Here is a 24027-nt window from a genome sequence, read left to right as displayed (position 1 = left end):
TGGGTCATTTACCATTGAGTTCTATGGGATTTGACGCGTTCGGGTGTAAATATTTTGTAATTACGTCGCAAATATACATATAAATGTATATATTTTCTTTTTCTACAACACTTCAGAGTCCTAAGTATGTGAAAACAACATATTTTTAAACAACATTTCATTCTGAACGGAATTAAATGCTATACTTTTCACAGGACAGTTTTCTCAGAATGGTTTAATTTGAATGAAATATTTTCACAAGTTTTCGTTAATTACATTAGAAAAAAAAATTAAGGTAATTCGATTTTATTCGGTTAAGGTACAAAAATTAAGATCAAAGTTTAATATTAAAATTATGCATTATTTCTTTTCTATTTATAGAGCTTCTTCCTAAAATACTTTCTTAAATATGACATGATTTTTTGGCTTCTTTTAAATCGAAAAATTTAAGTCAATTTATAATTAATGCTCTATTCGGTTCATTTTAAATTAGAGAATTATTAGGAAAATAGTATTTGACTTTCTCTGAACATTTCTGAAAGGGAATAAAATAAGTTTTTTTTTTTTTTTTTTTTTTTTAAGTATTATTTAAAACTTGTAACTGAGTTATTATAAAATGTAAAGGGAATAATTCTTTTAATTATACTTATCAGATTTTTTTTTTACCCTTCATTTCAGCAATACATATTCCAAAACTCTTTATTACGTTCTTAAGTGCGCATCTCATAGCATTTGCTTTACAATACCTTTTAACAGATTGCTTTCCAATACGAACAATTCTTGTTTAAATAGTTTTATAACGTATTTGTCAACAGGATTTCAATTTATGTTTACAATTCAATATTAAGGTTATTATATATTTAGATAACATTTACTCGTATAATCATTATAAATTAGATACATTTAATCATTAGATTTCTTCACAGTACTATCACAGTTGTTTGTAAGTGAATAAATTCTTCATTTCAAATACATTTATAAATAATTTAATGAATATTTAAGTATTTTGTCAAAGGCAGATACATGCTTTTTGCAAGCACATGCATAAATACCCATACATATTTCCTATTTATCATTTCCGGCATGTGCAAATCTTTAATTTCTGTGCATTCACTATATTTTTCGTGTAAAGTAATTTACACTAATTTAGCATACACCCGAAAGTTTTACATAAAAAATATATATGAATATAATTTGAATGAAAATTATAAGTATTATTTTTAATACCCACTCAAAGGTCAGTTTTTCTTCAAAATTCCCCCACGATGGCATCTCTCTCTTTAGGCAAATAGCCCTTGCATAAGTTACTCTATTTAATAAAAACTTAATCTGACCTATGTGCCTAATTACAAATATTTTAACATACATAATTTTATATTTACATTTAGCCATCAAGTTTCAAACTTTTCAAATCTTCTAGAAAATAAATTTTGGCAGATCTCTTTTAGCAATTTTCTTAAAATCTATATTTTTGTAGTGCAACAGCTTAGAATTTTATAAAACAAATTCATAATCAAAATCGCTGTTGTTAGTTATCGAAAAATAACCAAGATGTGATTTTTGCGTAAATGTCAGTAAACTATACAAATTGCTATTATCCATCACACTATGAATGTTTCTTTCATGCGATAGTGTCCCTTTTTCGATTTCTATGGAACTGTCGTGTGTCGAAATACTATCAGAATTTTGTCAAGCGAGCTTCTGAATGTAAACAAAAATCACCCCGTCTGGTGACCCAAGCTTCAAAGCAGTGCTTCACTTCTAGCGCGGAATGGCCCCTTCTCCCATTCCTACCTCCATGATTCGAACCACAGGGGGGGGGGGAATCTAAAGTTACGATACTAGTGTTCGCTGAGAGAAGGGCGTTATTTCCTCTTAATTCATTTTTGAGATAATACATATATTTATCTGTCTTTTAGTGTAATACTAATTATATCCAACTGTTGCTCACCATTGGTCGATTGATTTATATCACTGAATGCTAGTAGTTCCGAACAGTAATCTATCCGAACTCGAATCTCTCGAAATGGGCTACTGCGTAGAAGTTTTCTTTGTTTTCTCCATGTATAGCATAAATAAAACCCATTCTTATTAGAACGTTCTCCACGAACGTATCCCTTCCTATAAGTAGATACTTCCCATAATCCGTCCCCAAACTGGTGCATATGGAACCATCAAGCTTTTATCGGAAATACTGAAGACCTCGTCATAGCCTTGGATGACACTCGACAAACGATACAAATTAACTATCAGCTATTTTGTATAGTCTGTTAGGCTTTTCAAAGCAGGAGATAAGGAAAATCAGCTATGCCTTCGCCGCGATTCGAACTCTGGATCTTCCAGTTGCTAGCTGGTCATGCTAACAATTGCTCCCCAAGTGCAGGTTGTTAGGAAGAAGAAAACTGCTTGTAAGGTTATCGTACGTTTCTTTAGCGTTTTAACCGGAACTGCAGGCTGGTTGTTTAAATGATTAAGGCAAAGCAAACGAGGGCTATCAGTCAAAGGGGAGCGGTACCTTCGTGGAAGATTTAGTAGGAGAGGAAATGTTTCGTGTTCTCGTCACACGTAGTGAAAAACATCAAAAGCTCTGTAGACAAGCAGTTCGTCGCGATTTAAACCCAGACGGCGAATTTCATTTTCTGTCAATATGAGAATATTTATCTATTGATTTCCATTCCAGTTGCTATACTTTATACACCCACAGAAGGATAAGTCTTGTTACGAGTAACGAAATCGAATGCAGTTTTTAAGTTGTTTGGTCCACATTATCTGTTAATAATGTCATTCTATGTGTTATTTACGTAAAAGTTTTGAAATAGTTTGCTGGCATCTACGATGCATCTCTCTAGCTGGTACTACCTGGTGTGTTGTGAATGAGACAAAACGATTCAAGCCTAAGTTTTTAGAAACCAAATGCAGAGCGAAATTGACTACTGCATGGGACACTGGTAACTAAAATTAAAATTACTGTTATTTAATGTGCAGTAAATTATATGGATGCTGAAGCAGAAAAAAAATTCCATTGTTTATTTATCAGCAAGTGAATTACAATTTTGAGCAGAGATTAAACGTCTTTTCATATTCATGATGCATATAAAATAAACTGGACTAATTATCATTGCATATCAGATAGCTAAGCAGATCTGACTTCCTGGTCATCATAATCGCACCTAATCCGAATCTTGATTATAAACTTTATGCTTGTTTCGAAGCTTTTATCATCTATTCGCCCATTCGTGTGGCTGTGGAGCGTGCCCCTAATTCAACGATACTGCAAGAAAACATGTTTTATTTGCTGTCTTTGTGATGTAGCTGCAAATAACGCCGATGGGCAATCAGTTACATTTATTTACTATCCTTTCTTTATTGCAAATGCTAACATTAAATTGCTGTTATATGAAACTTCGAATCGTCAACTTTGATACACGCATTTTGGACCAGTGAATTCAGTTTCCGATTTAAAAATTAGTTTTTAATTTATTTCATTTTCGATTTCTTCAGTTTTTAGAGTCCAAATGCAGAGCGCAATTGACTACTTGCATGTGACACTGGTAACTAAAATTAAAATTACTGTTCTTTAGTGTGCAGTAAATTACTATATGAATGCTAAAGGAAAAAAAAGAAAACATTGTTTATTTATCTCAAGTGAATTACAATTTTGAGTAGTGATTAAACGTCTTTTCATATTCGTGATGCACGTAAAATAACCTGAACCATTGAATATCAGATAGCTATTTGTAAATGTTATTAAAATACATGGATGTATTAACGTAATTGAAAATGTACTGTTGATGAAAGTATTAATTGTCTGATATGAAATGCTAGCGAAGCATTAAATTCCAAGATTTATATTTACGTCGCAGTCTAGAAAACAACTGTAATTTCGCCGGTTTCAGACCGTGACATTCACTCCATATTCTGGAGAAATTAATATTCTGCTTCGTCATGAAGCCGTTTATTTTATTTTATTTCTTAGATTTTATTCGAATCGCCTAGCTCAGCGGTCCCCAACCTTTTTGGCCTTAATAGCACATTCTAGAATATCTGTTGGACGGAGGGCACCATTTGCTTTTTCAAGGTGAATTTATAGTTGGATAGAGTTATCTGAACCATTGAATATCATATACATCCAACATAAAAAAAAAAAAAAAGAGATCGGTTGCATTTTGCTTGGTGATAGTATCTGTATTGGATGCAATTTCTGTTTCATTATAAAGGAGAAAACCTTCACATAGAATTTTTATTAAAAACTAAAACAATTTTATTCTGATCGCACAGCGGCGGGCACACGTTAAACGATCGGCGGGTGCCGTGGTTCCCGCCGATCGTTTATCGTGGGCTAGGGTTGGGAACCCCTGGCCTAGCTAATGCAGAAAAGTTTAATAATTTCTTTATATATTTCGAAGCCTATTATGCTAGCTCTGCGTAACATAAGCTAAGACATAAATTGTTCGAGTTACGTAACAAATTGTTATTCAGGAAAGATATAAAAAAATATCAAGGAAAGATGTTAAATTGTAAAACAATTTTGATTTTTATGGGCGAGATAGAATTTTACACTAATTAAATCTCGCTTCCTCTGGAATAATGACAGATGCGTATTTGAATTACGCATCATATAAAATCTCTTTTATGGCACTTTATGAGATTGTTGCAGATGCGAAATAGGTTTTTCAAGATAAAATATAAATCAGAAATTGTTGCAATTAAGAGCTGAAACCCCTTTTTTTCTCAAAATTTTTTTTTATCGCGAGGCTAAGAATTACATTTTATAAACAAAATATATTGTCATAATAAAAATTTTTTAGATTTCACTTTTAGCATAATTATAACGTTTTCGAAAATGTTGTTCAAGATATACAAATCAGTAGCATGAAGAATTTCAGGTCAAAAGCTAGAGTATTTATTTCTGCATTTCTTTCCTGGACATAAACTGCTATAAGGTATTTCTCCCGGCCTGCTTGGCATGCCTTCGTGGTGCGGTGGTCTGCACGCTGAACGCGTATTTCCAGAGGTCCGCGGTTCGATTTCCGGCGAAGGCATTGCTCATTTTTTATTTCTCCTGCTTCCGAAAAATACCTAATGCCTCTACAATGGCGCCCGAACTAAAAGAGTGGCGGATGATGATTCTCCCCACCCAGGATTTGGTGATTAGGTTCCCTAAAAACCCCTGTCGCCTTTTAAAAAGTGTGGTAGATAAGGTATTTCTTCCGCCTTTTTGGCATGCCTTCGTGGTGTGGTGGCCTGCACGCTGAGCGTGTATTTCCAGAGGTACGTGGTTCGATTCCCGGCGAAGGCATTGCTCATTTTTCACTTCTCCTGCTTCCAAAAATGCCTAATGTCTAAATAAAAATTTTTTAGATTTCACTTTTAGCATAATTATAACGTTTTCGAAAATGTTGTTCAAGATATACAAATCAGTAGCATGAAGAATTTCAGGTCAAAAGCTAGAGTATTTATTTCTGCATTTCTTTCCTGGACATAAACTGCTATAAGGTATTTCTCCTTACTGTATAAATCGAAAGATATAAAACAATTGTTAAAAAACCACACATTATTTTAAATAACTTTCTTTGTTGCATCGATAAGCAACGCATTGGTACAATTCTGAAGTTAACTAAAGTATCTTATACCGTGAAATTTGGCCACTATGTCCTGTTTTAATCGGATGCGGTTTTCTCCGAAAATGGGAAGCAGTAACCCTTCTTTCTCATTTTAACAAGAATTTTTATTTCCAAAATAACTCATATTTTTTATTTTGTTCAATTATTATGTAAGTTATAAAAGCAACTGACTGCAGGAGGTATTTTTTGTTATTCCCATATTTAATATAAATACGAGTCAGTTTCCCTTAAAAATTTACTTACGAAGGCTCGGCTCCTCTTCTAAAGTAAAGGCCCATCAGTCGCTGAGTAGATAAAATTGCTGAACACTGATAGTTCGCCCCAAGTTTGGTTTCCGGCGAGTGGGATACCTGCATGAAGTTTTCTTCATGTGTAATATGTGCACGAGCTCGGTTTCTCGTAGAAAGTCCACAAACATATCCTCCTTAAGGCAGATAGATATCTATCGTGCGCTTTTCTATATTCACTTTAACCAGCCACTAGCCGAAAGGTGATAAACATCTGCATACTTTACCATTATGAGTTTGCAAATCAAAGTCGAAAATTCAATGAACAGCAAATATAACTTTATTTTTCTAGTAGCTTAATGTTATGTATTCGATGTTTTATTTAACCACTTGCGCTACGACTAAACTTCACGGTTGCGGTGCCGTGCGCTACAATATAACAAGCGGTAAAGTGTCTCATTTACGCTGCTCCGCGTCTGCGAGTGCATGTGTGTGATTATGGCAAAGCCTCGAGGGCCATCTGCCTAAGGAGTGGCATGCCTTCGTGGAGGACTTTCTAAGGGAAACTGGCTCGTATACACGTTACACATGGGGAAAACCACGAAAACGCCCATGCAGCCAGCCCGTTCGCGGGATTCGAACCTCGGACCGAACTACCAGTGTTCAGTGACTTTACCGCTCGGCCGCTGGTGGGCCCGCTTCTGCGAGTGCAATCCAGAGCTGTAACTCGAGAAATAAACAATCTTATTGTTAGGCGACGTGCACACCACGTTATTTTCATTTATGCGCTCGGTTTGAGACAAAAGCATCTCGACGTGCGTGGCACGTCTTTTTAGCGCAAGTGGTTAATACCATTTTACACTGAGAAAAGTAATATAAATAAATAAATAAAATGAAATAAAACTTCTAATTGAATCTCTAGATTTTGTGCTATTTCTTAAACACTTGTCTTGCATAACAATATTAATATATGGCAATATGTTGATTTAAACAAGAAAACGTTTAAGAGCATGCTGAACGGCGGCTTTCTTTTGTGTCTGAAATAAGCTTTCCTCCCGCCAAAATCGAATTTCAGATTAATATCTTCGAAGATGTTAATTAATCTTATTAATTATCAGATGCATTAAAAGTACCAAAAAATTTACCATTGAAAATGTATTTTCAAAATTATGGAAACACCTTTACTTCATTCATTAATCTGGAACAGTTGCGTAGTTATTCTCGTCACGTTTGGTTTACTTCCTTACCAACCTGTTCATTAACTGTTCCTGTTTGGCAGTTCGAGAAATTGTTCAGTTTAAACTTCCTGTTAAATAAGCAACTCGTTGTAGAAAATCACGAGTTTCAAAATGCTTCAGATTTTAAGCTACTTATCATTAAGGATTTTATTATGGCATGAATTATGTAATATATTTTGTATTTGAAAGAAAAAGCTGTATTTGTGGCGGCATCTAAAGTATCAGAGGTTTACTAATTCATGATCTGTATTTAAATATCGTCATTTTCTGTGTTTGCTGTTTTAAAGGATTACGAACAAAAAATACATCTAAGCATTAACTTAACAAACGTAACAAAAAATTCTATGTATTGTTGTTTTAATTTAGAAGATAAATGAGAGACGTTGTGGCGCGTGAAACTGGCAGTGATCTCGTTTATTTTCCTGGATGTTATATTATGTGAATGAAGTAATTGAAACGTTTCTCTTGATATAACAAAACTGGTTATATTATTAACTGTGTTGTACGAACTAATAATTAAATATTAATTATAATATATTATTACCGTATTGTACATTGTTAACTGTGCCTGTGTTGTAGTATATTTTATTGATAGAAAGAGGGTTATATGCCAGTTTTAGCTTAAATAATTGACAGAATTAAAATTTATTTGTTGAAAATTTCAGCAAAAGAATTTAGCAATTAATTTATAAAATTTCAGCAATTTTAAAATTTTCGAAGTTGTAGCTCTCTCTGCCAGGCATAACTGTCTGTGCTTCGTTAGACTGAGGTCTTCCCATTAGAATTTGATGTTGCCTTCATAGCGTCTCAACAGGCGAACAGTAAATCCAAATCCCTCCACTGGATTAACTGTGGCCGATGAGTCTTGCAAAGTTGAGGGAATCATAAATGTTGAAGTTTCCCGTGACATAGTTCTTATTGTACAGGCGCCAACATTACGTCTGGTATTCTTAGCGATCATAAATTAACTAGACATTAACAGATTGTGTAAGGAATTATCCGTAAGTCTTATTACGTCTTAAGTACGACGAGTTCAAGAAGAAGGATGTTAAGAGCCCTTTGTTAACTCAATATTATTTACAAATGGCACCGGCTCGTGCTTACAAAAGCCAACACTTTTGGCTTAACTCAAAATGTAACTAGTAACGTAAAACAGAATAAAATTAAGTTACCCTAACGGCTTTTCACAGGTTGCTTAACGCGTAGACAGGCTCTGATCTGTAAAAGTCGGGGTAAACAAGCCTAATTGCTATAAGCGCTCAACGCCTCAGAAATCTAATCGCCAGTAAATTTAAGATCATTGCGTGGCCTTTAGCAGGCAGGGATTTAAATTCACATTCCAAAACCTTCTCTTAAGGAGTGTTGGAACCCCAAAATCTTCAAAAAAGTGTGATTTCGGATTTTTGCATTTTCAAATTATCTACGCTTTTATCTTTCTAAAAATACTATTATTTAATCTGTATGAAAATTAGAACTGTAAAAAATCTAGTTTTAATTCGTCATCGACTGCTTTGATCAATGAGTATTTTTATATAAAAACGCGTTTTTCTCCAAACGTGATTTTTTTATACTCGATGTACCTTTTCTCAGGAACTGCTGCTCACAGATATCTAAAACTTTATGGCTTATTTATTAGGTTTCCTAATATTTACTGAAATGAGCTTTTTGTGATAAACTTGGAAAAAAAAATTTTTTTAATTGTGTGAGAAAAGTGCTAAATTTTATTATGCCTAACAAAATATCCCGTAAATTACTCAAAAATTCAAAATTTTTCAAAAGCTCATTTCAGTATAATCAGATAGGTATACTTTTTTTACACAAAAAATTTCAAGCGTGTATCTACAGCAGATTTTGAAAAAGGTACATCGAAAATGGCCAGTTTAACATTGTCGGTATAGGGGTTGCTGATACCCCTTAAATACTAACTTCTTTCTACCACATTTTAATATACGCGCGCTAATTCATTTACATTCTAAAAAGAATGCGTGGGTTGAAAGCGAGATCAATAGGAAAGGTTGTTTCAAAATAAAGTTAGCTGTTAAGTAACTTAAATAAATCTCCTGAAAGTACTTAAGTATGTGGAGTGATAACCATACTCTGTTTTGAATCTGAATTAAAAATAGATTTCATAGCTTTGATTTACTGACTATGGGGTATAGTTATAATCCCTTATGGAGGGGGCTGTCGTCTTCCGTGAGTTCTTATTCAACTCACTCATATAAACTCTGTTTATTTTCTAGAGAATTTAAGTTTCTTAAACATCTTTCTGAAAACGATTACAATAATTTTTTTCATACATTCAGATATATTAATGATATATTACATTCAACAATAATTTATTGAAATTTGAGACATCTACCCCAACTGTTTAAAACTTAAAAAGAACAATAAAAATAAATTTATTGTAGGTTATCTGAATCTTAGCATTTATACTCTTAAGGAAGTAAGACTTTTTGATAACAGAAGAGAATTCAATTTTTCCATAATTAAACTTATAAATTGGAACACAAACATCTCTAAAAAAGTTATTGCAAATACAGTTTTTAATCAGATTACTTAAAACAAATATATATGCACAAAAATTGAACGAAAATAGCAAGAAATTCTTAACAAAATTGTACAAGAAAATTAAATTCCAATTAACTTCGTCAACAGTCTACTTAAAAAAGCTGCAGTGGTCTACACTGTACCAAAATTATTTAAAGTAATGCATTTTTTTTTATCTGAAAGCTCAAATAAGAAAAGGATAATGAAGGATGTTTTAAAGGGTTTTATAGTGTACAGTAAGACCCCGCTTAACGCGGGGGATACGTTCGATCAAAGTAGAGCGTAATGCGAAACAGCGCTAAACGAGGCTATCTTTACATGTAAATATTGGGGTTAGGGGAAGATGGCTAGGAAATTGGTTAGGTATTAAATTTAAAAAGTATGTTTTTTTAATAAAAATAAAACCAAACATTTATTTCTTAAAGCCCAAATTAATACCACATTATTATTTCTTGCAAAAATAAAAACAAAATATAAATAACAAAACGAATATTCTTAAAAAAAAACAAATAAAATTCTCAGTCAGTCATATTTAGTTAGCCTTCCGCGTTTTCAGTGTTCTGCCTTTTTGTGACAAAAGCATCTAATGTTGTTTGCCTTTTTCTTTTGCGTTGTTCTCTTAAAAGTTCTTCATAAACGGATAGAGCATCTCTAACACCACGCCTTACTTTTGAGCTCCTGTCAAAATTCGGATCATTTTCAATGAATTGATCCATTATTTCAGTTATGGTAGACAAACTCCTTTTTACAAACGCCATCGAAAGTTCTTTTTGCTCTTCTTCTGAATCACTGCTGTCAACATTTTTGTTTTCTTCTTGTTCAGTTAATTCCTTGAGCTCATCATTAGAAAGACTAGCCGCTGCTTCTTGAATTATTTCTTCGATATCTTCCACATTTACCCCTTCAAAATATGTCTGTACAATACCGCACCAAACAAGAAATACAAGTACACTCTTTCGGATGTGTATTTGAAACCTATCGCTGCATAATATTTTGGGGAATCCCCGTATGCTGCGGCCCACCAGCGGCCGAGCGGTAAAGTCGCTGAACACTGGTAGTTCGGTCCGAGGTTCGAATCCCGCGAACGGGCTGGCTGCATGGGCGTTTTCGTGGTTTTCCCCATGTGTAACGTGCATACGAGCCAGTTTCCCTTAGAAAGTCCTCCACGAAAGGCATCCCTCCCCTTAGGCAGATAGTCCTCGTGTGCTTTGCCATAATTAAATACACCAACACCAACCCGTATGCTGCGAGCGATTTCGTGGAATCCCCGGGTTGAAATAAAAGAGCGCTAAACCGAAACAGCGCTAAACGAAACAGCGTTAAGCGGGGTCTTACTGTAATTTATATATATATGATACAGTGGACTTTTACTTGACTGTACTTTTAGCGACAGGGGGCCTACTTTATTCTAGGTAGTCATGATGTGGAAGTTTTATTCTTTTCTAGCATTTGTTTCTTCCCCCCTTTCTTCTCCTTGCATCACATGCTTTTTGAAATCGAAAAGTAGGGAAATGAACTTTGGGGAGATTTCAGACTTTCCATCGCCAATTTGTTTCGCCCAATGGCGACAAAGAAGCAACCATTAGCATCTACTCTTGCGTTTTGTATTGCTGTCTTTTGTTCCTTTGTTCTAACAGCGGTGAGTTAAAAAATTATGGTTCTCTGTTAATTGTTATTTACTTTGTAATTATTACATTTTAATTTGAATTTTAATATCACTATATAGTATCTATTTTTCTTTTACTTTTTTAAATTGAATTCATATCATGTGGAATTGTTTTTGTACATTTTTATTTCTTATGAATGAAGAGCTATTGCTTCGGGAAGGCGTTCAGAATTTTAGGATGAAACTATTATAATTAAATAATTTAAGATGATTCGTTCACTAATTTGGGGTGATCACAAGGAACGCAATGGTTGTCTTGGGGGAGGGATTCAATTGAATCTGATCTACCTTCTCTTGATAACGTTAAATCAGATTTTGCTTGTATTCCTCTTCCTATTTATATTATTTTTATATATTTCTGTTGCTTTTGGAACTTCTTCTGGTTTGAAAACTATAATTGATGTTTTTATGTTCGGAATTTTGAGGATTTTACTGGTTTTAATTTTTCTGGGGGGAGGGGGAGGAGAATAAAATTTTGGAATTTTACTGGTTTTAATTTTTCTTTCATGTCTTTGTAAATTAGGTTCTTAATTTCTTTCTTTTTTGTCTAATAATTGACTTATTTTTGAGCTGCATATTGTGCGGAAATAATGTTGGGATATTTTTGTTTAAAAAAACAAATTGTTATACTGCAGTATATAATGACTGTATGCTGCCAAGTATACAAGCATATGTATGTATGTATATTTCTTGGGGCATGCAGTCATTATATATGCAATAAACCTTAAGCTCTACATTTCAGCCCGAGTATTCACGTGGATTCTATCTACCTTAGGATGGATGCCTTCTTTTAGGACTTTCTAAGGGAAGCTGGATCGTATTCTCATTACACATTAGTAAAACCATGAAAACTTGTTATCAAACCTTTCCTCAAAAAAAGCTAACGTTTAACAGTTTCATTCATTCATTCTCTGGTATAAAGGAAGATATTCCGATACATTATATCTGACAAAAATTGAAATTCCTGCAGATTCATTTTCGTTAGAGGAATTTCTGTACAGGGTGATTATAATTAAAGTTGGGATTTCGAAACGCTCTAACTTTAAAACTACAGATCAGAATGACTTGATATTTTACCAGAACAATCCTGAGATAATGGAATTTTGTTTAGTGAAGGAAAAAAAAAGTTCCAAAATTTTTCGATAGATGGCGCTGTTAGTGTCCACATTGTTGTTGAGGATGTATAGCCGAAAGGAAACAATAAACTCTAAAGGTTTACGACAATTTTATTATCGGAAAGACAAGAAAACATATTTACAGAGCAAACAGCGATAGTGAGAATAGAAGCTTCACGAAACAAACACCTTAGGGATGATTAACGTATAAGTTGTTCGATATGCTCTCCTCCTTGCGCCGTTGCTAACTGGAAGCGTAAAATTGCATGTTCCACAATAAATCGGAGGGTACCTGTGCTGATGCTATGAACATGGTGTGTGATGCTTGCCTTCAGATCGACCAGATTCGCAATCCGCCTACTGTAAACAACATTCTTCAGATATCCTTGGAGCCAAACGTCACACGGGCTTAAGTAGGGAGAGCTAGGCGGCCACGCTGTTGGAAAATGGCGGCTTATGATTCTATCATCTCCGAAATGAGTGATCAGCGACTGATTCACACGACTAGCAATGGGCGGAGGAACGCCCTTTTGCATGAATATTGTGCGATCCACACATTGACGTTGCTGAAGTGCCGGAAGAACATGGTTACGCAGAAGTGCTTCATACCGCTTACCAGTAACGGCGCAGGTAACGGAATCCGCAGGTGTGATCTCCTGGAAGAAGAACGGACCGACGACAAACGCTGGTGGTATTACGCACCATACAGCGACCTCTTCAGAGTGAAGAGGTAATGGCTGCAGCGGGAACGGATTCTCGGTCGTCCATATCCTGCAATTTTGGGTATTTAGAAAACCTTGCAAATGGAAATGAGCTTCGTCAAATCACAGAATGTTCCAAGGTTTATTCAATATCCACTTCCATCTGGGCAAGAAATTGTAGCGCAAACGATTCACGCGTTTCCAGGTCAGCAGGTAGCAACTGATGCACGTGAGTTATATGGGTAACAGCGCAAGATGTTCCGCAAGACTGTACGCACTGTGCTGATAGACATATCCAACGTTCGGCCAGTTCCCCGTGCATTGTTGATTTCAGCATCACTGTTTGTCTGTTTTTGGCTACATTTTCCACTGTCGCCGCCGAAACTGGTTTTCGTCCTCTACCTCGTTTCACGTCAAATGAACCGGTCTCTTCGAATTTGTCTATCATTTTCCGCAGGCCATATGTGATCATTGGGCCAGATTTTATGCCTTTTAATGTCCGGAACTTCCTGATAGCTGTTAACTCATAGTCACCATTCTAATAGAAAAGCTTCAGGAGAAGAGCACGGTCCTTCATCAGAATCATGATGAAGCACTCAGGCAAAACATTATGTGTGTCGTTAGTTCTCTGCATTTTTATCTTAGCCATGCCTGCAGTGCGCATGTTATGTCTTAGTAATTTGCATACCAACAGCAATATGAACCCTGGCAGCGCCATCTATCGGCATATATTGGAAACTATTTTTTCCTTCTCCAAACAAATTCCCTTATCCCACGATTGTTCTAGTAAAATATCAAGTCATTCTGACAAGTAGTTTTAAAGTTACAGCTCTTTAAAATCGCAACTTTAATTATAATCACCGTGTACATTTTCCGTTTATATTTAGCTCTTAGTAAAAGAAAACTGTGCCTTGAGTGATTGGCAAAGAATTGCTAACTGAAAAAGATTATTTTAATTAAAAAAAGATCACTTTGTCTTCAGGTGAAATAAAAAGGCCAATAAAGTATCAGAATGAGATTCAAATAGATTCAAATACATAAAGCCTCTTAACCAGAAAGTATTCTGCCTGTGTTGTAGTAGTTACTGGATGATTTCGTAATGGTTCTCAATACACTATTCGTATGGAGTAAACGTTTCTCGACAGGTGGGAAGTAACAAAATTATAAATATTATGGGCTATCTTATTCTCAGATTACTGAACTTTGGTCTTCCATTATCAGCATTTCGGTCAACTCTGCCCCCAAATGAGTTCCCGGTATTTTCACTTCTTTACTGTTCAAGCATATTTAAATCAGAGGCTAAGCTTTAAAAAAAAATATTGTAGTATTAATGAGACTTTGAAACTAACTTTTTCATCTTTGCCCGTAATCTGTATAAAAACTAACTTTTCATTTTTCTCCATAGTTGTCTGTATAAAAATTAGCGTAAATAAAACATAGTTCAGATTATAGATGCTATCTGGTGTAAATTTCATGAGAGAGGGCAGTCTAGTAATCATAAATCGGTTCTCATATATAAAACAATCATATTTTATATTCAGGATTGTATCGATAAAAATGACGGAGTAAAAAAATAATTAATAGATGCTTATATTATTCAAAATAATTGTATTCATTAAAAGCTTTGTTTGGATAATCATCCATTTAATAAGAAACTATCCAAAGCTGGTTTCCGTTTAGCTAGTTCAAGGATAGATCGGTAGCTGATAGGAGGTGCGGTGCTTAAGTTCAGTCAAATCCCAAGTTGTGACGCCTATGTTACTTACGGAATACGCTGTTAGGTATGATTGTTAGAAAACTTTTTATAAGGCGCCATTTTAAAATGTGAAAAAGTAGTTTCAGATTTACTTTCATTATGTGAAAACTAATCAGTTGTAGTAAAATATTCATAAATCTACTGTTCTAATTAACATCTTCCATTTTACTTTAGCAACATTATATTTATCTGGAAAACACAAGAAAGAACTTTTTCGACATTCTGTTGAAGAGAAAACCCAAGTTTTTAAAGACTTTTTGAAAGCCCTGGATGTATCTGAGTAAGTTTTTTCTGTTTGTGTAACGTATTTTTTTAATGTAATATTTGCTATGGTGTATTGTTGTTACTTATCCAAGCATACTTGCACATATTGAGTAATTTATAAGGTTTCTGAAGCATAAATATATTTTAATTATATACAAACAATTTATCAAGTTATTTCATTAAAGAATTGAATCTCTATTTCTTTTCTTGTCAATTCCAAGTGAGATATATATACATGTGTATTTTCTCTTTTGATTAATTTAACCCTTATTGATTAATTTAACCAGCAGTTAAATGTTGTCATCGTGTAATGTAAACATAATTCCAGCCGCATTTAACCGAAAGTAATGATCGTTATGTATAATGAATGCATTTTAGCCCTCTACCCATGTTGATAGTTTTATCATCGTGCCGTACAAGACGTCTTTAAATCCTTTCAACGATCTTATCTTTACTGGGTATAATAGAATGATAAGGTAGGCATTTAAAACAGTTATATCTCTATTTTTTAAATCTGAGTGATCGCGAATCCACTTCGTACCCCCCGTGATATATCAAGCCCTGTAGAATGAAAAGTATATGAGATCATTTCTGGTAAATACATCAAATATTGTTCAGTTTTTGATCACGTTTCTGAATGGAAATGAAAATAAGCACTGTGGGCGAAGTTTGTAAACATTTAGCGTATCGTAGTCTTTGAGCTTTCGGAAGCACACGCATTCTGAATGGAATATGTCAGGGTTTCTTAAACTGTGGGTCGTGGGACCTACAGCAGGGAGTCGCCAAAATTTTTAGCAGTTTTGATATTTCTTTAACTTAGTATAATAATTTTACAATTACCAAATATTTTTACACAATGTATCTGAAAATAGATAAAGATAAGGTAATACAGACAAAAAAAAAAAAAAAAAAAAAAACGACTTTTTGACGCATTCTTTTTCTTATATAAACGTTCATTTTCCTTGCTTTGCACGTGACGCTGTCATTTCGTCTGTTACTTTTCATATTGTTCTATGTCTTAAAATTAAAAATTGAACTTAATGATATAAAACTGCAATAGTATATTACAGTAACAAGTGAAGAAATTGACAGTTTCACTCACGCGTGTGTCGGATTTGCACAATCCTTATGGGGGTCTAAAAAATGTTTGTAAATATTATGGGGTCCTAGGGGTCGCGAAAAAATCTGTCATAGAAAGGGGTCGCGACTGAAAAAAGTTTAAGAAACCCTCGAATATGTTATCGTGCATAGTTATATCTATATGATGTATGCCAGCGGTTCTTAACCTTTTGACTTGACTAACGCGAACCACGTGAACAAAAACTGAAAACTTTAGTACCACCACTGCATTTTACAATGATTATTTTTCATTTTCTCAATTGTTGAATATTTGTATTAAATAAGCACACATAAAAATATTAGATTAAAAATTGGTTACCTTTTTAATTTTAAAAATTTAAGTTAAAATACTTTATTTCTAAAATTTATTGTGAAACTTGGGCCTGTTTAACAGAGATCAATTTCTTTATGTCTGATCAATATTCCACTTGGTTTTAACCCTAAATTAGGATCCACTTTTTGATATTTTTTTTTTTTTTCAAATATAACATGGAAGAAAATCTTTGTTCACACAAATAGGTTGTGCAGAAAGGGAATAAAAATTTACTAGCTTTGTTTGAAATGCCTTTAAAATTTTTTTTTTTTTTTTTTTTTTTCAGTTCAGCCTAAAGTTAACAAGTACGTGATTTTGGAAATCTTTAGCTAGAGTTCGATCACTGAAAATTTCTACCAATCGTTCTTTTTCTTCACGAGATTTTTGAATTTAATTGTTAAAAATATTTTGTTTCTTTGCTTACCACCTAGTTTTCTCTTGCGTACCAGCAGTGGTACGTGTACTACCAGTTGAGAATCGATGATCTATGCGTTGCGAAATAACTTTATAAATTTTTAACGCTGCCGTTTCATAGCATGACATGTATGTCTGATTGGTACCCTCCTTAAACTACATGTATATATGCTTTGTAAACCTATTTGTGAAATGCTTCTAGCTAGTTCTTTAATATGTGCACCGAAATGTGAACGCATTTTTCGATATTAACAATTTATGTTCATATCTAGATATGTTTCATTCAGTTGATTTTCTTTTATTTGCAGATTAGATGGAATTATAGCTCACAGCAGTGCAATTTACCCAGCTCTGCGACTTGCTCTTGATTCTGACTTGAAAGTGAATTCACAAGTATTTTTCAATACTGGTGGCCATAGAGAAACAGTGTAAAAAACAAAATTTCATATGATTTTTTTATGAAAATTTAGTTTTTAATGACTTAGTATGTGATATTTCGAAAACACTTTTGATCTTACTAAAAAGAAGATTTTCAATATTGTTTTGTAACCTTTTAATTTTATGTATGGTTTTAATTTGAAACTATGGTTTATATTTCTGTTTATTCATATAAATGTGTTATTTCTTGTAAATGTGCATGTTTAGGGCACTTCTGTGGGTTTCCTCAACATTGTTCTTATCGAGAAGCATCTCTTATATATACAATGGGATTCAAAAATCTGAAAGCGCCTTCCAAAAGGTTTTCTTTCGTAAACCATTTCAGCAATCGAAACTACATTTTCAATAGAAAGCGCTACTTGTTGAGGGTACGAACATGATGGATGCTATGCAGGCCCAGCGCTAGGCTTTACACTGCCCGTTGCAAATTCCGCTCTACCTAAATTCTGCCGCGCGGTGCTACTGCACCGGTTGTAATGGCTTTGACATCGGCCATGCTGCCATCTTGAATTTTGCTAGGTATAAACGTGCGCAAAATTAAGAGAATTTACACATTTTGTCGACTTTCTGAAAAACTAATTCGCAGATGAATATGCATTTATAACATAGAAAGAAATATACCATTCAAAAGTCATTTTATGTACGCATGATGATCAGTAAAGCTGATAGTACAGGGATGTCAAAAATCGATGTTATGAAATCGAACTGAAAATGAGTGAAATATGGGTATTGATCCTCTCTCTCAGCCAGACAGGTCACGCACGTAACGCCATACTGGTTTGGTTTGGTTTGGTTTATGCGATTACGGCAAAGCCTCAAAGGGCTATCCGCCTAAGGGGAGAGATGCCTTCATGGAGGGCTTTCTAAGGGGAACTGGCTCGTATACACGTTACATATGGGAAAAACCATGGAAACGCAATTGCAGCCAGCCCGTTCGCGAGATTCGAACCTAGGACAGAACAACCAATGTTCAACGACTTTATCGCTGGGCCAGTGGTGGGCGTACGGCATACTGGATAAGAGGCAGTTGAGGAGTTCCTGTGACAGTCGATCTCATTCCTGCAGCAGAACAATTTTCAGCTCCGTGATGGTTCTCGAAAGGGATGGTGAGATGAGAATGCCCTCCCAAGAGCGTCTGAGATATGCTCTATAGGGGGAAAGTTAAGCGATCTGGCTGGCCAATCCATGCGCCGAATATCCTCACTTTCCACGTAATCTTCGACCCATTGACCAACTGAGCCTTATGCGAACGAGCTTCGTCATCCATTTACAGTAACCGAGGATCAGCTGCGCTCCACAAAAGTCGAACATACGGCTATAACTTGGGAATATCATGTTTATACCTCATATCAGTCAGGAAGCCTTTATCAAACACATGCCGGGGTTTGCAGCCATCCAGAATAATGTCTACCCAAACCGTTACATCTCGGTATCTATAATGATACTTTTCCATGATGAAGGAAGGTTGGAACTATTATGGTCTACTCTATAGTCAAACAGGTACATCGAGAATCAGTGTCCGGGCTGAATCTCAACTCATCTGTTAAAAGCATGGTGCTCCACTGAAGTTTGGTCCAAGTCGCATGTTGTCTGTACTATGCTAAACGCCTGTGTGCTGCTGTGAGCGGAACGCAAACAACGAATCTTCTGGCATGCAGCCCTATCTCATGAAGCTTTCGAACAACTGTAGACCGTGAAACTTGGGTTTCAGTGTCAGCATACAGCTGACGTGAGAGCTCTGAAGCTGTAGCAGTCCTGAGGCACCACGCTAAAAGTGCCAAATAGCGATCCTTATTCATGGTTGTGGATCTTGGTCAGCCTTGTACAGGTCTTTCCGATATAGATCTGCCTGATGCCTTAAAATTTACTTAACTCTTGCGAGAAACACGCCGAATGTCATGAAAGAGTACGAGCCCACAAATCGTTGAAAACTCCTCGTGTGCTTAAAAATCCCTTCCACAAGCATAGCTCCGCAGACACGCACACGTACGCTTAGGTATTGAACTCTGAATATTTGCACAATTCTTCGGCGGCGTAGTTAGTACCTGGTCAGTACGTTTAATAAAAATAGACGTAATTTGCAAATTCTTTTAATTGTGCACACGAGTGTATGTTCCTAATGGAAAATTAAGCATTTGGTATGTGAATTAAAGGTGGAATATTTTCGTCAACTTAGAAGTGTAGTTAGTTTATAGATAGAATTACGTTAGAGGTAATAAGGGCTTATGACGTTCACTTATATAAAGTGTTAAACTGTTATTTTTTTGTTCCATGAAATCAAGCATACCATTCATTTTTTTTTGTTCCAGCTAATCAAGCATACTATTGACTAATCAAAAGATTGAATTTAGATGATCCTTGTTGAATGACTAATCAAGATTGAATTTAGATCGTTCTTGTGAAATGTAAAAAAAACTTCGTACAATGATTTTGCCCTAATCATCAATTTTAGTAGAATCATAATGGATTTAAATCACAGCGTATTAGTGCTATTTTCTGTTACCTTACCCCATTTCTAAAAAAAAGAGGCTTACCGCTGAACAGAATACTTTGTAGGGGCTTGAATTATACTGAAGCCATTTATTTGTACGTATTCCTGTATAATCGAACTTTAGCTGATACCCGTTTCTAAGGATATCTTACGCATATTGCTTTGAGGATTCTTCATTAAAATGAGCTATAACAGCTTTATACTTTCTCTGAGCTTCTGTTCTGACATCTAACGGCCGAAGAGGCATCTTAATTGCGTCTGAAAATTATGGCCTTTGTCAGAAATTAGAATTTCAGGGTTGAAAGATTAAATTAACAGAAAATTTGTTAACATTTCAGTGCAAGTACACAAATTGAAATATGCGTAATGTGCAAAGTAAAGGTCTACTTCTAAAGACACAAAATATACAATATACAGGGTGGTTGGTGACCATTTCAAAGTGCTTTGAAATGATCATAAAACGAAAACTACAGGACCAAATTTTATCAAACCTGGTAATCGTGTAAAGGAGGTAATGGGAATTGATTTTCCGCGGGGAAAAAAAAAAGAATTCGAAGAATCACCACCAGGGGGGGAAATGGCGCTGTGTGCAATATTCTTAACGAAATAAAGGTCGGAATCTAATTAAACCTCTTGTTACACGGGTTTAACATGTTAAAAAACATTGATCTTAAAAAACATTGACCTAAACAAAATTACCATTTATTAAACAAAATTACCAAGGCGTTAAAGGTGATAAAAGTCGTGTGCGCCATCCGTGTAACGGTGAAATCCGTCTGTTAAAACCACAAATTAGCCATCGGAAAATGTGAGATTGCAAATCACTCGCAAAAGTGTGCACTTTCCGGAAATAGTTTTCTTACAGATCACTAATTTATGATTTTTGAAGCCCGAATTCGGCCCTAAGACATGAAGACTGTTTATGGTGATAATCTAAACAATTTGGCGGAATTGAAAGCTACGATACACCGACATGTCCGTAACATTCCCCCTGATATGCTAAGAGCTGCTGTTGAAAATGCAATAATACGATTCAACTTGCTTTCGAGAAATGGTGGACGGCACATTGAACTTGCTTTGTAACACGTTTCAGAAACGATTAAACATATTTTAAACCGATGTCTTCATATTTAACAATATTGCATACAGTGCTATTTCCCCCTGGTGGTGAGTTTTTGAACTTTTGTTTTCTCAGAAAATAAATTCCCGTGGCCTCCTTTATACTATTACCAAGTTTGATAACATTTGCCCTGGTAGTTTTCCTGTTATGACCATTTCAAAATATCGATAGAACGTTAATTATAACCACCCTGTATGTAATAAGTAAAAAATTACGAAATCAATCGTGGAAGATCCGAAAAGACATCTGAACTAAATTTTAGAAACAACTAGACTTTAATTCAATTATCCCTTGGACGGAAACTCAATTTCACCAACCCGAACAATTCTCACCAATAAAATCAAGCTTCTTAATTAAGTATGATGGCCTAAGATCTCTTTCTACAGCAGCATGAGTTAGAATTAAGAACCTCCAATATAATTCGATTCTGTGCAACTACTACAGTTTGCATAACCTTCCTGTCTGGGCGAATATATGTGACAAAAACCAAGAAAGGATAGTAAGCAATTTAAAGCTTGACTGTTAATAGACGTTGAAAATAATTGTCTCACTGTCTTCTTCGTTTGTGGACATGTTCGTCCATTGCGGTGCTTGTCATGCACAGTTCCCATTCTACTGATTTTGTTTTAATACTTATCTCTTTCAAATTAGAATAAGGCCCACCAGCGGTCGAGCGGTAAAGTCGCTGAACATTGGTAGTTCGGTTCGAGGTTCGAATCTCGCGAACGGGCTGGCTGCATGGATGTTTTCGTGGTTTTCCCCATGTGTAACGTGTATACGAGCCAGTCCTCCACGAAGGCATCCCTCCCCTTATGCAGATAGCCCTCGTGTGCTTTTCCATAATTAGATACACCAACACCAAATTAGAATAATGTTACTTCTGTTGGGGAAATATTGTTAAAACTCACCAACAATAACAAGGTAGTTTCCTTCACCTTTGTCATATGGACGATCTTATTTCGCCTAGACTTTCATTGGTATGGCATGGTATATTTAAATACGGCAAAGCACTCAAGGGCTATCTGCCTAAGGAGAGGGATGCTTTCGTGAAGGAAATTCTAAGGGAAACTTTCTTGTATACACGTTACAGATGAGGAAAACCACGAAAACACCCATGCAGCCAGTCCGTTCACCGGGATTCGAACCCCGAACCGAACTACCAATGTTTAGCGGCTGGTGGGCTAGACTTCCAGTGACGCGGATCACTTATAATGAAGAAATAACAGCTTTTTAACAACCCATTTATGTCATTTATGTAAGTCGTTATCTTCTATCATTATATCAAATATCGAAAAACTAACTGCATTACTATGTTCCTGAGGAATTTTAGATTAAATTCGGATATTGCATGTCTTTTTGACGATCATGATGTCCGTGTTCCCCAAAAGGCAAGCGCCTTTTAGCCGTAACATATGCTCAACCATTAGTGTACATTCCTGTAATGGTTCGTGGAATAAATAGTGTAGCTGAGTTTTGAATCACGCTGTATGTACGTATTATTTTGTATTATTTTGTATGATGTAACAGCTCACTTATTTAATTATATAGTACCAGTAAATCAGTTATAGAGCAAGCTAGTGTACATTTATTTTGGGGCTGGCCAGTTTATAACACTCATCAGCTTATGCTTTGAGTGGTCTTGGAGCTGCTGATGAATTATCGCGGTGTCTTGTCTCTCAACCGCCTTAATATAATGCGTTGCATATCGTCGCCCCATGTTTCTCATGTATCGTTCGTCCCTCTTTATGTGTCTTTTGCATCCTGAGTAAATTTTTATATTTCGTACTTGATCAATGAATTTTATATTTTGGGATTTTAAGTGAATATACGAAATGGTTTGGTTTTTATGTTATAAATACGTTTTTTATGGTCTGTTTTTAAATGTTTCAAGTATAATTATCAGAAACAGAATATCATTTTATGTACAAAATTCATTAAATGTACAAAATTAATATTTGCGGTTTCTTTGGTCTCTGTATTTTCCTGTTGTTATTTTGATATGGTTTTGCACATCGGTCGTAAATTCTGGGTTCTGTAGCGCTGTTATGTGCAGTTATTAACAAATGCATGTATTGCTTTTATTGTTTATTGCAGAGGTTTTGGACACAGTCTTTAAATATTTGTAATATAAGTGCATGTATAAGTAATGTATAAATGCAGATGATGTTTTGCAACAAGAAGGTATAAAAAATATACCCGTACAAAAAACGTATTAAAGAAAATTTTGATGTTAAATTTTTATAAATGCCTCTCTGTCCCATTCCAATTGTCTTAGTAAGAGAATTTTATGATTTTCATTATCCGTGTAACTTACCTTTTGAATCTTTAATTTTTTTTTTCGTAAATTTTCAATTATCTCAAGCATTAACAAATGATGACTGCACTGAATTAACATCGAGTCCGTAAAATTCTTTATTCGATCTTCATTTTCAAACCATTGATCGTAGACATATAATTTTGATTCAGTTTTGATTTCAAAAAATGTTTTAAATTACGCAAAAATTAAAGTTTTGAAATTTTTTAATTTTAATGCAGTTTTGTAAAAGTTTTCTCTCTCAAATTCTGACATCTGCGCATATCGTTCGCGCATGAGTATGCGAGGCATAGTTACTGTCTACCAGAGTACACGGAATGAAATTCGTGAAGAATCTATCACCTGGAATCGTAATTTCTCCTCTTAAATAACCTGCTAGTTTCGCAGATCAGATGCGCTGTAGCGACAACCGTTCATTCACATTCATTGGCAGCCAAAATGTAAAATTTTGCATTTTCCGTCGAAATGCGTGTCCAATTTGCTTTATATCTTCTCGGTGCGTCCTTTTTTTTTTTTTTTTTTTTTTTTTTTTTTTTTTAGTCTAAGAGTGTAATTCTATGCCGCTTCAAGTCTGTGCCACACTTCATCAACCGAGAGGAGTGGTGGACCAGTCTGTCAGCAACCCATTACCAGAGGTTTTCAATAAGTGACAGATCTGAAGACCATGTGGTCGAATACCCTGTGTATCGAGAATGGTCAGA

The 24027-nt window shown here is 35.0% G+C and overlaps 1 protein-coding gene across 3 annotated transcripts in view; it reads left to right on the top strand.

The window, feature by feature from the left end:
• LOC118202015 (uncharacterized) overlaps positions 1-24027 on the top strand; it is a 56297-nt gene that overhangs the window by 17111 nt on the left and 15159 nt on the right. For all 3 annotated transcript variants that reach the window (XM_035374191.2, XM_035374179.2, XM_035374185.2), the window contains 2 exons: positions 15028-15133; positions 17272-17391. In XM_035374191.2, the coding sequence (XP_035230082.1) occupies positions 15028-15133; positions 17272-17391 (226 nt within the window). The remainder of the gene's footprint in view (positions 1-15027; positions 15134-17271; positions 17392-24027) is intronic.

Source organism: Stegodyphus dumicola, chromosome X1 (genome assembly GCF_044657685.1).
Source record: "Stegodyphus dumicola isolate Sdum_Otavi_A_Nest chromosome X1, ASM4465768v1".
Classification (NCBI taxonomy): domain Eukaryota; kingdom Metazoa; phylum Arthropoda; class Arachnida; order Araneae; family Eresidae; genus Stegodyphus; species Stegodyphus dumicola.
Note: the sequence above shows the minus strand (reverse complement) of the source record. Positions and strands in the feature narration are given on the sequence as shown.